This window comes from Erpetoichthys calabaricus, chromosome 11, assembly GCF_900747795.2.
Source record: "Erpetoichthys calabaricus chromosome 11, fErpCal1.3, whole genome shotgun sequence".
Lineage (NCBI taxonomy): Eukaryota > Metazoa > Chordata > Cladistia > Polypteriformes > Polypteridae > Erpetoichthys > Erpetoichthys calabaricus.
Window position 1 is genome coordinate 107,867,441 of NC_041404.2, and position 14,630 is coordinate 107,882,070.

At 36.4% G+C, this 14,630-nt stretch overlaps 1 protein-coding gene across 2 annotated transcripts in view; it reads right to left on the minus strand.

The window, feature by feature from the left end:
- The window catches only part of ruvbl2 (RuvB-like AAA ATPase 2), a 71,688-nt gene extending 58,946 nt beyond the window's left edge, over nt 1-12,742 (minus strand). Inside the window, exons 1-3 of one of the 2 annotated variants that reach the window (XM_028813702.2) lie at nt 12,672-12,742; nt 4,307-4,361; nt 2,771-2,826 (exon numbers count right to left, since the gene is read on the minus strand). In XM_028813702.2, the coding sequence (XP_028669535.1) occupies nt 2,771-2,826; nt 4,307-4,361; nt 12,672-12,683 (123 nt within the window). In that variant the 5' untranslated portion in view covers nt 12,684-12,742. The remainder of the gene's footprint in view (nt 1-2,770; nt 2,827-4,306; nt 4,362-12,671) is intronic. The other variant, XM_028813703.2, reaches the window with a different exon arrangement.
- Nucleotides 12,743-14,630: the final 1,888 nt, after the last annotated feature.

Here is a 14,630-nt window from a genome sequence, read left to right on the forward strand (position 1 = left end):
AACAAGAATAGTTTTGTCAGATATTTAAAATAATAAATTGTGTGCTTCAATTTAAATGTTTAAAGTCTAAATATTTTTGACTGTAATAGAATTCGGTTATCTTTCACTTTTTTAAAGATGTACAAAAAGGGATAAATCCCTAGTAGAAAGATCAGTATTTCTAAAATAACATCATATGCGTATTCACTGACTTGAAATAATCTAATATGATACCGTATATATTTATGCTTGAAAATTTGTCATTTACAGTATAACTTTATGGGAGTGCCTCTTATTAAATATCAATTATTAAATTAAATATCAAAAATATCACAGTCGTGTTCAGTACCTTTAAAATAGCATAAATCGGAACTCCACATGCCTATATTAACAATTCCCATTTTTTCCCAAAGTTTTGCTAAAAGGAGCAACTTTGACCCTTCATAACCCCTGGGGCTGGCTGATATGGCATGCACAACTTGAAGTTCTTCTTATCATTTTTGCTAAAGACACCAAATGGTTTACGCTTTATTAATATGAACATAATTTCCTGAACAAAATATGGATTAAAAACGGCCTAAAAATGAGGGTTTTTTTAGGAATAGAGGGGCAAAACAATAGCAGAACCCCAAAATGATTGATGCCTTTCATAGCTAGACATCAAAATGACTCAAACAATATATGTGAGTATTTTCTCTTACGAGTTAGTCAGGAAGCGCCAGACAAAAAAACACTTAAGTAATTTCCAAATCGTTTTTATGAACACAATATATTAGATTTAGCAAGCTACACACACTCACACTGATTTCAAAACACTGAAAGGGGAGGGCAAATAAACACTATATAATTAAATTTACAGACTTGTCTCAAATTGGTCAGTTTACTATTTGTTCTCTTTCTTTCTCCCGTGTAATATTCATGTCACTGACTGCCAATCAGCCTCTCCCCCTCACTCACTGGTCAACAGTCTTATCTTCAGTTCAAAAAGGCAATTACAAGGGGACATATGTTTTCTATTTATGATGTGTATTGGCTTTTTTCTTGAAGTATCTATTTAACAATACTTTAAAAACAAATGCATGTGTGTTTAACAATTTCAGCACACTACTGGATAACTTAAATGTGGATTATGTGACACAAGTAATGTGAGATTTCTTTTTTGTTCCATGGTTGTGTTCCAAGTTATATACTGTTGTACAGCACTAGTCACTATTGGCTTTTATTACAGTATATTGTACAATTTTATATCTTCGCTCTGCACAAAAATATGAGATTAAAACGATTTGCATGTAATACATAACAAATATATGAAACTTCATGGAGTATTCCTTTAAGAAGACTCCATGGATCCTGATGAGGCAGTTTTATTCCATTAAATTAAGTTTAATATCACTTGCCACAAATGAACAAATCAGAAACAAGATTTACCTAATGGGCAAATATACCTGAGCAATGTAAATGTCATTTTGCTTAAACAGGATGGCTGTCAACTTGCAGACCACATGTTGTACACAGACCAAAATTTCAGAACAACTGCTACATCCTGATAGAATTGTGTGAACAGGAGAAGCATCAGAACACATTATAAGTTGCACCAGTTGTTAAAAAGTACAGACAACACCATATTTTGACCAAAGAAATATCTGACCTCTGCTGAGACAACTATTTCCAATTACAACTGTATCAAAAATAATACCCAGGGAAAAAAGGCTTTTAATTCACTGTTTTTGAAACTTTCATTCATTAACCTTCACTGCTACAGGAGCCTACAGAAGTACAATGTTTCAAATACGGTATTGAATGAAAGGACAAAAGCACGATCCAGTGCATTTTCAAAATATGTTTTCTTTTCCTGATAATTAAAATTATTGACTTGTTTTTCTTTACTTCCTCTCTCTATTAGACATTTGAAAAAATGTGATGCACAGAGCAATTTTAATGTCACTAGGATTCAAAATGAAAAATTATCATATAGACAAACTATAACCCAGTACACTGTACTATGTAATGTATAATCATCTTGTCTACACAACACACTGAAAATTAACCTGGGCAAAATGTTGTCAAATTTCCCAAATAAACTTGCTAAATTTAGTCCTAATTTGTGGCACAAAATCAACAACTTCAGGACTAAACAAGTTGAGTTTACTTTTTCTCAGATGTGGTATTGTGCCATTTAACCCACGTACTTGCTTTATTAGTAAAGTTGTGTAAGAAATGTACTTAATAAAAATTTAACCCTGATGCAAATAAGTATGCTCATAAAATACACATGAACTTGAGGAGACTAAGTATTTAACATAACCAACTGTAGAACAAACACCCAAACAGTACAACAAAGAAAATATAGCTTAGAAGAGTGAGGGTGATAAATATTTAGTTTATCTGCATACCTGTAAGTTTGATTTTTAAATACTGTGATAGAAAACTGTTTTATTGTTAAAGACCACAGCATCGATTACATGTACTTTAACAAAGCAAGACAAATTCTAGTATATAATTTACAGACTTTTTAAAGATATATAGAATCTTTTTTTAATAAATGTGTAAACTTTTTAATCATTTACAAACTTCAAAATTGTGTTACTGTCAAACTGAAAAGAAATTATTAACATCAAAAAAATAAAACTTACCACTTTTTCCAAAAAAAACGAAAAAGTAAGACATTGCACAATTAATGCAGCAGTACATTTGCATTGACATTTCCCAAAATCAGTAACTGTGAGGAATTTAATTAAATGCAAATGCCTTTACTTTAGTGGCCACCTGATTAGAATGTCTAGAAACATACCTGTCTGGGCTCTAAAGCATCATCCAGCCCCAAACCTCTAATGTGGGAGTGTGCACCTATAAAACACAAAGCAGTTTAACCAGTTATGAAACACAGGTATGCAAAGATTGGCTACAAATTGTCCTTCTTTCTCATATTAATCACACTGTTATATCCTATATCACATACCTGAATAGTATAAATATAATAGGTGTATTTCGAGGCAGACATGACTATCATGTATATCTAGCATCCTATGGACATGATATGTGTCAATACAGGTCAGGTTAGAGGAAATGGGCAGTTAAAACCTATATTTTAGTCTGAAGCAGGCAGAATAGAAACAAAGAAATTTTAACTTTTTTCAGTGCATTTCAAATTTTGAACTATCCATCCATCCATCCATTTTCCAACCCGCTGAATCCGAACACAGGGTCACGGGGGTCTGCTGGAGCCAATCCCAGCCAACACAGGGCACAAGGCAGGAACCAATCCTGGGCTGGGTGCCAACCCACTGCAGAATTTTTAACTATTATATTTATAATTAATTTCATGATTTCTACTTAATTCTAACTGTATAGTGTTTATAATATCAAATATTATAACAGCACACAGGAAGTGCATTTCAGACTGAAGCCAGGAAGCTCTCATTTATTCAAGGAGAACTTGCACTTGTTTATTCAGAGTTATGGTCTCCTCTTTTTTTGTCAAATTCCCTATGTTATTATATGTTATTATATTCCTTGGAATTATAAAAAGAATGTTTAAATAATGTAGGTTAAGGCACAAATACACACATTTATGTTGTATTAGTAGTGTGTTGTTGACAATTACATATCTTACACAGATCAAGGAGAAGTGGGGTGAATGATAGGATGATTTTCTGCAGTCACGTAGCATGGGTTTTCATAATTCAGCTTGAAGTAGCAACCATGTTAGCTAGTATCAGAATTTTGCACAGGTGTGTTCAGTATCATGAGTGTGGATAAAACAACTGGTTACCATCACAGTAATAGGGGGTTTAGAAAACTATATTGCAGGTGTCCTGTTGGAATGGGTTGAAGAATTGCCATAAATATGTGGTAATAAGGTTGTAAAAAAATTAGTCTCCACTGACACATGTAGTTGAAACCATAGGAGAAGAGAGTGAATTTAAATGAAAATGTGTTACAAGTACCACATTTATCAAATTTTACTGTTTTAAATGTACACAATGAAATTCTTGTGGTTTTCAGGTTGTAGTGTTTCCTGCTTCCAGATATTTTAAATTGTAAAGTTTAGCATCCAGGAGTTCTTCATTTGGATAAACATCAGCTTGCCACCTGGGCAAAACAACTAGTGAATTGTGGAATATTTTGTTTTGATATGTTTCTTAGACAGTGACAATTCTTATTGGATTTTACTAATCAGGAATCAGAATAGAAGTCTTGTAAAAATAAAATACCTGAAAGTACCTAAAAGTTTACTTTAAGATGAAATTCACATTTTATATATTAATAACCTATTCAGTAAAATTAAGCAGTGAAATGTATCAATCATATCTATTATTTTTCTCACCAATTCTTTCAATCCTGGTGACATCTCGGACCTCTGGGACTTTAGTTGTTGTTGTCTTTAGGAACCCCAAAAAAACAAAAAAAAAAAAAACAAAACAAAATACAATTAGTGGTGTATAGCCTGAACCATATAAGACAATTCACAGTACATCCTGGCCTTTTACAAATTACCAGGAAATAAGTGACAAATTACTCAGGAAAAGACCACTTTTATGCTATATATGCTATAATCCTCTACCTGCTCTGAATGAAAGCACAGTTTAACAGTATTTACTTAAGACAAAAATTAAATGCAGTGCATATTAAAATTTTAACTGTTATAAATATATTTAATTAAATGAGCTCTGTCTAACTGTAACGTTTTTTAATAGCACAAAGGGAAGTGCATTTCAGACTGAAGCCAGGAAGCACTTGTTTACTCAAAGAGTTATGGTCTCCTTTTTCTGGTCAAATTCCTTATGTTCTTTCTTGGAATTCCTTGGATCCCTAAGAATTCCTCTGATATTGCATGTACTAACTTTGTAAATTAAGGATAATTCACTCTTTAACAATAATGTGCTTAATCACCATTACAAAATAATAAATCAAGATGTCTTATTAAATGCATGTTTTTCTTCTTGTTAACAATTTTTATGGAAATCAAAAAAGAATGGGAAGTTAAAAAAAGCAGTGTCAAATTCCCCCCAAAAAATTCATAACATGTTAATGTTAACATGTTAACATTAATTCATAACCTGAAAGGCCTACAAGAAAGACAAGAGGAAAAACACAAAATGAGAAACCAGAAATTAAGACTAGGATCATAACACAATATAAAATTAGATTTAAGAAAGACTTTTCAAAAAAATTAACTAAATTGTAACTAATTTTAATAATTCTATCTTAATTTGCAAGTCTTTGAAATGTGTGAAGAAACACAAGATCCCAAAGAAAACTCACTGAGACACGTGACTATTGCATGTGCAAACTTCCCAGAGATTCTGCCAGAAATTTGAACACAAGACTATAGACCATTACGATAGAAGTGCTAACCACAGTGTCATCATGATGATCATAAACAAATAATTATACAAAATAAAAAAAGCCCAAAACACACATTATTTCAAGTAGCTGTCTTCCTGCAGCTCTAACACTTCAGGTTAAGCAAGATCAAACCAACCTTCTGACACAGAATATCAAATAGTAATTAACTTGTCTGTTTTCAATAATTTGTATATTTTAAATGATGCAGGTTTGTTTATGGTAATCATTTGCTTGTAGGTCACAGAAAATAAGGACAACATATTGTATATGTATATATTTTTTATTATTATAACAGTCAATAAGGCTGAGACATTGGAACCAATATCCAATTATATTTATACAGTATTTGTCTCTCTTGGTGAATCTCAATATATCCTCACTGGTATCGCCAAATTTTCAACTCAGGACTTAACAGAAATGTAATGAAATCAGCTCATGCTATTATTATGGGATCTTTTTGTTAGTTTTATTGTTCAACAAGCATTTTTGCAAAGCTTGATAAAGGTGAGGCAATGCAATACTATTGTTAACATAAAATGATGGGAGATATTGTGGAAGTGTACAACTTATCTGAACATGAAATTTTGAAGTCTAAAATCCAGACAGTTATCTAAACGTATGCAAGAAAATATCCTTAATTTAAGACAGTTTGGTAGCTAGGAGGCAGAAAAACACAGTTTACAAATTTTGTGAGCTGGTGAGAGTCATATCTAATAGTTTAGTAAAAAGTTTATATGTAAAATTAGATGATCTGCATGTCAATACATTTGTGTTGGGACTGAACTGAAAAATGTTTTAGTCTAAATTACAATTGCCTATTCCATATTGTGCTATCTTAATATACTGTAGTGCTGGATCGGTACTAAAATTTTGACTTTGACAACAATATTGGCTTATGGACATCAGCATGAGTATGAAAACTGAATCAATAAGGGTTGGGCGTGTCCCCTGTGAAATTCTGATCACATCAAAATGTGTAGTTTCATTTCGTGAAGTCTACAAAACACACATTTTTTTCAACAGCAACAACGAGTCAAGAGAAGGGGTGGGGGAATTAGATGAGATTGAGGGGAAAGCTGTTGCTTACTTCTGTTCTGAAAATCCACAAATTCTGGTACAGTACCAGGTTTTCATATACCATGCAATCCTACTACACCATGGATGAAGACTTACTGTATATACATATACACATATATACATACTAGCAAAATACCCACGCTTTGCAGAGGCAAAGTACTGTCTTAAAATTTTTATTAAGAAGAAAAGTAAACCTTTTTAAACTGAGGGAAAATATACAAATAATTATTTGTTAAGGATCTCTTTGTATACCATGTTGTCAGTTTGGCCCTTTTCTTACTCTTGCACATGCAACGTTTAGTTGGCCATGTGAAAAGCAATCTTGTCTCAAATCAATGCCAACCTTTTGTAGGGTCTGTCCCTGAGACTTATTAATTGTCATTGCGAAGCAGAGCCTTACAGGAAATTGGAGGTGTTTGAATTGAAATGGGTTTCATCGATAACTTCGCATCCAGCTTTTGAGAGTTTAAACATTCATAAACACCAAGTGTCCACTACTCAAATCATCACCTGTGAATCTAAGATGTTTAAGAGGCATTGGCGGTTGTCCAAAGGTGTAAAATATTTGGCCATTTCGGTACACTTGAAAGCGACAACTGAACAATTCAGCGGCAGCCATCAACTCACATGCAGAACCATAGGTGAAGGGCTTAAGCATTTCACTCTTATAGTGCTCGTGTGTAGTATAATTATTTCCTGTACCATCATCAGTCCACACCTTGAACCTGTCCCAGTCATTCAATACATAAGACACAATGTTCCTCCGGATATCAAGAGTGAGCCTGATATGGCCGTGCAATATGTAACACAGAGAATGGAAAAGGCAGTCACCATCACCGGGCATGGAAACCACTCGGTGACAGTTGTTTGATCGATGGTGATCACCTCAATAGACATGTTAATGGGGGTACGGTTGAAACGATAAAGGAAATGCGTACCTGAACAATGTAAACTAAGTCTAAAATACCTACACAATAACTAGAATCGTAATAAATGAACAATAAAACAGAGGAGAAGCCATGGATTAAATAAAAAGGCTGCAGTTATCAGCAGGAAGACGTGAATATCGTGGCGAAGCAAGGAAGGGAATGAAGAGACCGGAGTGACGGACGGCCTATTAGCGCACCGCATGTGTGCTTCCTTTTCATTGTCCCGGACGAAACAAAGTTGCAAAAATTTGTGTTCCTCAGTCAGCATAGGTAAAAGACTGCCAATCAAGTGATACACTTGTCCCTGTACTTTAAATGAAGGCATAAAATTTCCCTCAACGATTTGGTTAGCACCAAATGACGTCATTTGAAATGCACTGTTGTACTTTAGACTGTTGTTCAAGAAATGCTCACTTTGAGGATGTTCGCCATTTAACAGGACCTCAAGAAAGTCAGGAAGCTTATGTAAAGGAGTGACAGAGACTTTACCACCGTTACAGCACAAACCAGGAGACTTGCATTTCCACCTATGAGCTTGACAATACTCGCAGTCAACAGCCATGGATCCAACAGAAGCTCTATTAACTTGTGGATTTGCCTGCGAGTATTTAGCGACAGCGTGTCTATGAACTTGTGGATTTTTCTGTGAGTATTTGGCGGCTGCGTCACAAAGTTGTTTCCGTCTAGCTGCATCAGAAAATGTACGATGACGTCTGACACGCCTCCTTTTTACTGTTTTCTCACAGCTTCCGAAATAAGTACAGTGCATCCAGAAAGTATTCACAACGCATCACTTTTTCCACATTTTCTTATGTTACAGCTTATTCCAAAATGGATTAAATTCATTTTTTTCCCTCAGAATTCTACACACAACACCCCATAATGACAACGTGAAAAAAGTTTACTTGAGATAATTGCAAACTTATTAAAAATAAAATTGAGAAATCACATGTACATAAGTATTCACAGCCTTTGCCATCCATCCATCCATCCATCCATTCTCTTCCGCTTATCCGAGGTCGGGTCGCGGGGGCAGCAGCTTGAGCAGAGATGCCCAGACTTCCCTCTCCCCGGCCACTTCTTCTAGCTCTTCTGGGGGAATCCCAAGGCGTTCCCAGGCCAGCCAAGAGACATAGTCCCACCAGCGTGTCCTGGGTCTTCCCCTGGGCCTCCTCCCGGTTAGACGTGCCTGGAACACCTCACCAGGGAGGCATCCTGATCAGATGCCCGAGCCACCTCATCTGACTCCTCTCGATGCGGAGGAGCAGCGGCTCTACTCTGAGCCCCTCCCGGATGACCGAGCCTCTCACCCTATCTTTAAGGGAAAGCCTTTGCCATGAAGCTCAAAATTGAGTTCAGGTGCATCCTGTTTCCCCTGATCATCCCTGAGATGTTTCTGCAGCTTAACTGGAGTCCACCTGTGGTAAATTCAGTTGATTGGACACGATTTGGAAAGGCACACACCTGTCTATATAAGGTCCCACAGTTGACAGTTCATGCCAGAGCACAAACCAAGCATGAAGTCAAAGGAATTGTCTGTAGACCTCCGAGACAGGATTGTCTCGAGGCACAAATCTGGGGAAGGTTACAGAAAAATTTCTGCTGCTTTGAAGGTCCCAATGAGCACAGTGGCCTCCATCATCCATAAGTGGAAGAAGTTCGAAACCACCAGGACTCTTCCTAGAGCTGGCCGGCCATCTAAACTGAACGATCGGGGGAGAAGGGCCTTAGTCAGGGAGGTGACCAAGAACCTGATGGTCACTCTGTCAGAGCTCCGGAGGTCTTCTGTGGAGAGAGGAGAACCTTCCAGAAGGACGACCATCTCTGCAGCAATCCACCAATCAGGCCTGTATGGTAGAGTGGCGAGACGGAAGCCACTCCTTAGTAAAAAGCACATGGCAGCCTGCCTGGAGTTTGCCAAAAGGTACCTGAAGGACTCTCAGACCATGAGAAAGAAAATTCTCTGGTCTGATGAGACAAAGATTGAACTCTTTGGTGTGAATGCCAGGCGTCACATTTGGAGGAAACCAGGCACCGCTCATCACCAGGCCAATACCATCCCTACAGTGAAGCATGGTGGTGGCAGCATCATGCTGTGGGGATGTTTTTCAGCGGCAGGGACTGGGAGACTAGTCAGGATAAAGGGAAAGATGACTACAGCAATGTACAGAGACATCCTGGATGAAAACCTGTTCCAGAGCGCTCTTGATCTCAGACTGGGGCGACAGTTCATCTTTCAGCAGGACGACGTCCCTAAGCACATAGCCAAGATATCAAAAGAGTGGCTTCAGGACAACTCTGTGAATGTCCTTGGGTGGCCCAACCAGAGCCCAGACTTGAATCAGATTGAACATCTCTGGAGAGATCTTAAAATGGCTGTGCACCGACGCTTCCCATCCAAACTGATGGAGCATGAGAGGTGCTGCAAAGAGGAATGGGCGAAACTGGCCAAGGATAGGTGTGCCAAGCTTGTGGCATCATATTCAAAAAGATTTGAGGCTATAACTGCTGCCAAAGGTGCATAGACAAAGTATTGAGCAAAGGCTGTGAATACTTATGTACATGTGATTTCTCAGTTTTTTTATTTTTAATAAATTTGCAAAAACCTCAAGTAAATTTTTTTCATGTTGTCATTATGGGGTGTTGTGTGTAGAATTCTGAGGAAAAAAATGAATTTAATCCATTTTGGAATAAGGCTGTAACGTAACAAAATGTGGAAAAAGTGACTATAATCCTACAAAATCCATGACTTTGTGCAAGTGTACCTATAAGAATTGATGCTGGTTTGAAGGCAAAAGGTAGTAACACCAAATATTGATTTGATTTAGATTTTTCTTTTGTTCGCTCACTTTGCATTTTGTAAATTGATAACAATAAACAATCATTTATTTCTGAAAGCATTCTTTGTTTACGGCATTTTTTCACACCTGGCTAAAACTTTTACACAGTACTGTATATATACTGTATAATATATTCATATCATCCGTTGTCTGAGTCCCGATCTAATTGTATGGGTGGTTACCTACCAGGTAACGCATGTGGTTTGTCTGCCAGTCAGCAAACATCCGCCACGGATGCCCTCTCAGTTGTGAGAAGCGGATCACTATATAGATACATTACAAATAAAAGAATATGACAGCATGTAATAACAATAAGCATTTTATTTTCTTTTATGCCATATGTATTACTGATTCATTTTCTGTGCATATTTTATTAGTTAAAGTATGTGTTTTAAGGAAATTTTATCTCTTTTTGTACTTTTCTGGTCACTGAACAATAAGCCTGCATAATTTCATTTTGTTAATAAAAAATAAAACAGTCAACATCTGTGGTCTATAGTTTAATTATAAAAATACCAAAGGTAACATATAGAACATAATGCAACTAGTTATGCAGGAGCTTAGTGTAAAACATTTTTGCAAAAGGATAAAGAAAAAAAAAAATTCAGAATCGGCTGATCAAGTGACATGAAATTGGTGATTGGTATTGGCCTTAAAACAACCAGACAGGAGCATCCCTACTATTAGTCATTTTCATGTTGTCAATATCAAGGAACTACCAAAGCCTAACAATTGTTCAGTACATGGTCCCGAAGTGTTGCATTGCTATAGCTAGTGAAAAATGACAACCTATTCTTGACCACATCTGACCGTAAGTCCAGGATGCACTGGAGTGGTTCATATGCTAGTGTGGAACAGTTAAGATGAAAAATGACTTCCAAATCTGAAATCAACATTTTATTTCTCTAACGATTGGCTTATTCTCTACAGCTTAGTTACAACGTTCAGTATTGAGAGGAGATTGAGGACTTGATTAGTGCAGTAACAGCAGTTTTGAAAGCATCAAATTAGAAGGTTGTGGTACTGAAGGAAATAAACCACAGACAAAACTTCAATTTGTTAGTTCCTATTCCTTTTAATAAACATATTAATATTCAGGACTTATGCTTTTTGAGTTGCATTTTGATTTTTCATGTAGTTTTGTTGAATATAATTTACACATTAATAAAAAAAGTATAAAAATATAATAGAAAAAGTAATTGAAAAATCTAATCTCTGAATCAGTGTTGTAATGGGATCCACGAACATCACACAATGCACATTACTAAGTTATAGTTTCATTTTGTGAGTCTTAGCTTTTGGAGCATTCAATTTGATTTTCAGAGACATCATCTCACATTGATAAAAACGGTACATTAGTTCAGACTGCTACATTTTCACCCTTTAAATGTGACAAGGAATGGTGTGAGATGGGAAGACTGATTTGAGGTGTGTATGGAAAGAATTAACTCCTAAATTGAGACAATTGCTTGGCAATTAAAGGTTACTACGGGAGACTGCAGCAAAACACAAAGTTTGCTTGAACAGACTTGTGATTCTTTTCGTTTTAAAATCATGGTGACTCATCACATTCCAGTTTTAGCGATGTTAAGTGTCTTTAAAGCTAATGTTGGCAGAATAAATATTAAAACTCCGATATTTGACTGCTGACTCATTGCCTACTGCCTAATGTCAGAAACAACCGTGGCTTAATAAGCGATGCAATTTAATTATACCAATGGAAAAATGATTGATTAAAATGCAGTCACCATTCAAAATGTACAAACACACAATGCAGAGAAACAAAACAAATAACACGGTGCTGACTGTGATCGAATTCTTACGTATCGTCCAAAAAGTCCACATCTAGGATCATATCACGACATACACGTATGGCACAGCAGCAGGCGGGGGATACGAAACAAACCGTCAAATGAGCTAATGAGATCCTAATTATTTAAAGTGTCCGTTTCATCTCACAAAAGCAGTATCTTAAAGGCATTTCATACTCAAAACTAGCAGATAATTTAATTACAGGAACAGATCACTCGATATGAAAGTTACACTTTTGAGTTATGTTACAAAATAAAACACTCTGTAGACCTTTTATCATTGTTACAAAGTAAAGTTGGAATATGGGGTTACATCTACTTTACACATTCTGCCAACAGATACAATTAGCACTGTCATCAGTACTTGAACTTTCTTAACTGGTTTGTGCCAATTACGTTTGGGAAGAGAATTTCGGCATACTAAACGTGACAAGTGCAGAAACAATACAGTATTAAGAATAACGGGCCAAATTCAGACAATACAATGCACTACACAATCGCATTTGACGAAAACCTCGTGCGCCACTAAACATGCAGTTGGACTGCCTTTCTACGGACTGGGAAGACCCATCCGTTGATGCAAATGCTGCGTTTATTGAATTGTTGCCACACGAACATGAGATTTCAGCACAGTTCAGAAGCTTATTAAGTTTGTTTGTTTTTTTATGTTTCATTCAAGTACTTACCGTAGCTGCCATGTTTCCAAGCGACCGTTTCTTCAGTGGTGCAACACACAATGAGCACCGTCTTACAAATACGGAAGAGGTAGTGGACAGTTCCTAGGCGTTTTGTATCGGATTTGGGTGAGTCAGGCACTATAGTAACGACACAAGTACGACAACGCCTGCTAGACGACGCGGATCAGACTCAGAATTCTGATACAAAAGCACTTTTCTTTTCAGTCCAGTTTTGTCCCTCTGCCATGTGAATACTTTTAGTCATAAAGCTGGATATCAGAGTGCAGTGCATGAAATATTACAATGAAAGGTAAATTTCATTGGGTCATCTTTATTTTTTATGCTTAAAACAAGACGGAATTTTGAGTTAAAAATCAAGTGAGGTTTGCCCAGTCCAATGTGGGGTATACTAGTCAGATTCACTTAAAAAACTTTGCAGACTTCAGCCAACACATATATCAGCAGTACATCTAAGGACACACTATGATTTTTTGTGTTATTTCAAGTGAGTTTTACATTTTTAATGTGGGTACAGTAGATAAATTCATTGGCAAACTTTGCATATTTCTTATTACGTAAGTTTGCTTATGGCTTGTAGCTTCTTACCCAGCTACTTATTTATACAGATCCATGGAAACTACAATCTGAAAGGTATTTATATACTGAGAGACTGGAGATACACCTGAACAAATCTGGCTGAGAAAGGAAGAATCTATGACAGTAATTGAAAAGCTAATCCAAATGCTGGCATGGTTAAAATGAGGTAGTGGGCCTTGTAGGTGTATTGAATACCATGGAAGGGTAGTGAACAGAGGTGCTGACACACACAAGAAAGATAGAGAGAGTGAGAGTTGCAGTATGGGCAGGTAGTTCAGCAATTGTTGGAATTCCTGTTCCTCTGACTGGAGAGACAAAATGAGACCAGGTGGGGAACACCTGAAGAAAACTCACCTCACAGGCACTAGAAGGCACATGGTTTCTAGAGGAAATAAATATCTGGGACCATGACGTCCCTTTAAGACAGCTGACAACTGATGAGCTGCTTTCAAAACCTGGGGCCCCAGGGTGTTGGGAGACCTGGCATTGCCAGAGGGATCTCTTATGAAACTGTTCCAGAATTTACTGAAAACTTTCCTGTCCCTTAAAGTAGTTTCAGGGATTGCTTCCAATGTATAGATATACCAAGGCTGTGGTTTTAAGCCATTTTAGAAAAATTATCTCTCTGAGAGTGGAGTTGAGGTAAGCTTTAAATAGGCTGCATAAGAGAGACACTAAAGTCTAGCTTGATAGAGATAGAAGGGAGCAAAATTGTTTGGTGTCTGTGACATAGTATTTTGGTGAGTGAGCAAGTTGATGGGCCACTTCACTGAACAAACAGAGCAGCAGATTTTACTTTTTTTTACTGATTTGTATACCATGCTCTGCTTGTAATTTATGTTTTAATAAATACCCTTATTATTTTTACTTTGCTCTCATTGCTTCATTTGGGGGCATAGAATGCTACAAGAGTGCCCCTATTTTTACAGTATTTGTATTAGTAATTTACAAATTCTTAGTCATTTAGGGTCTTGTTGTACATAAGGAAATGTATTCAGATCATATGTTAAAATACAAAACTCTTTTGCCAAAACTGTATACTATTTTAACATTATCAATACAGGAGGGAAAAATACTAGAGCTCTTTTTTCCACAACAATAGGCTAATTACACCACCAGAAAATGTTGCTCACCATAACCTCCCTGTTAAATACTGCTGTACTTTTTTGGATTTCTTCAACTCCAAAATTGAAAAAATCCACCAGCAACTTGCTTCCTCTATTTCTACAGAAAATGACATACTATCAACCATACTCCCTTACCAACCACCTTATTCTCAGATTTCAGTTTAACAGCTGAAAATGATATCTCAGAGTTTATAACAAAATCAAATTCTTCTACATGCCAATTGGATCTAATAACTACAAGCAT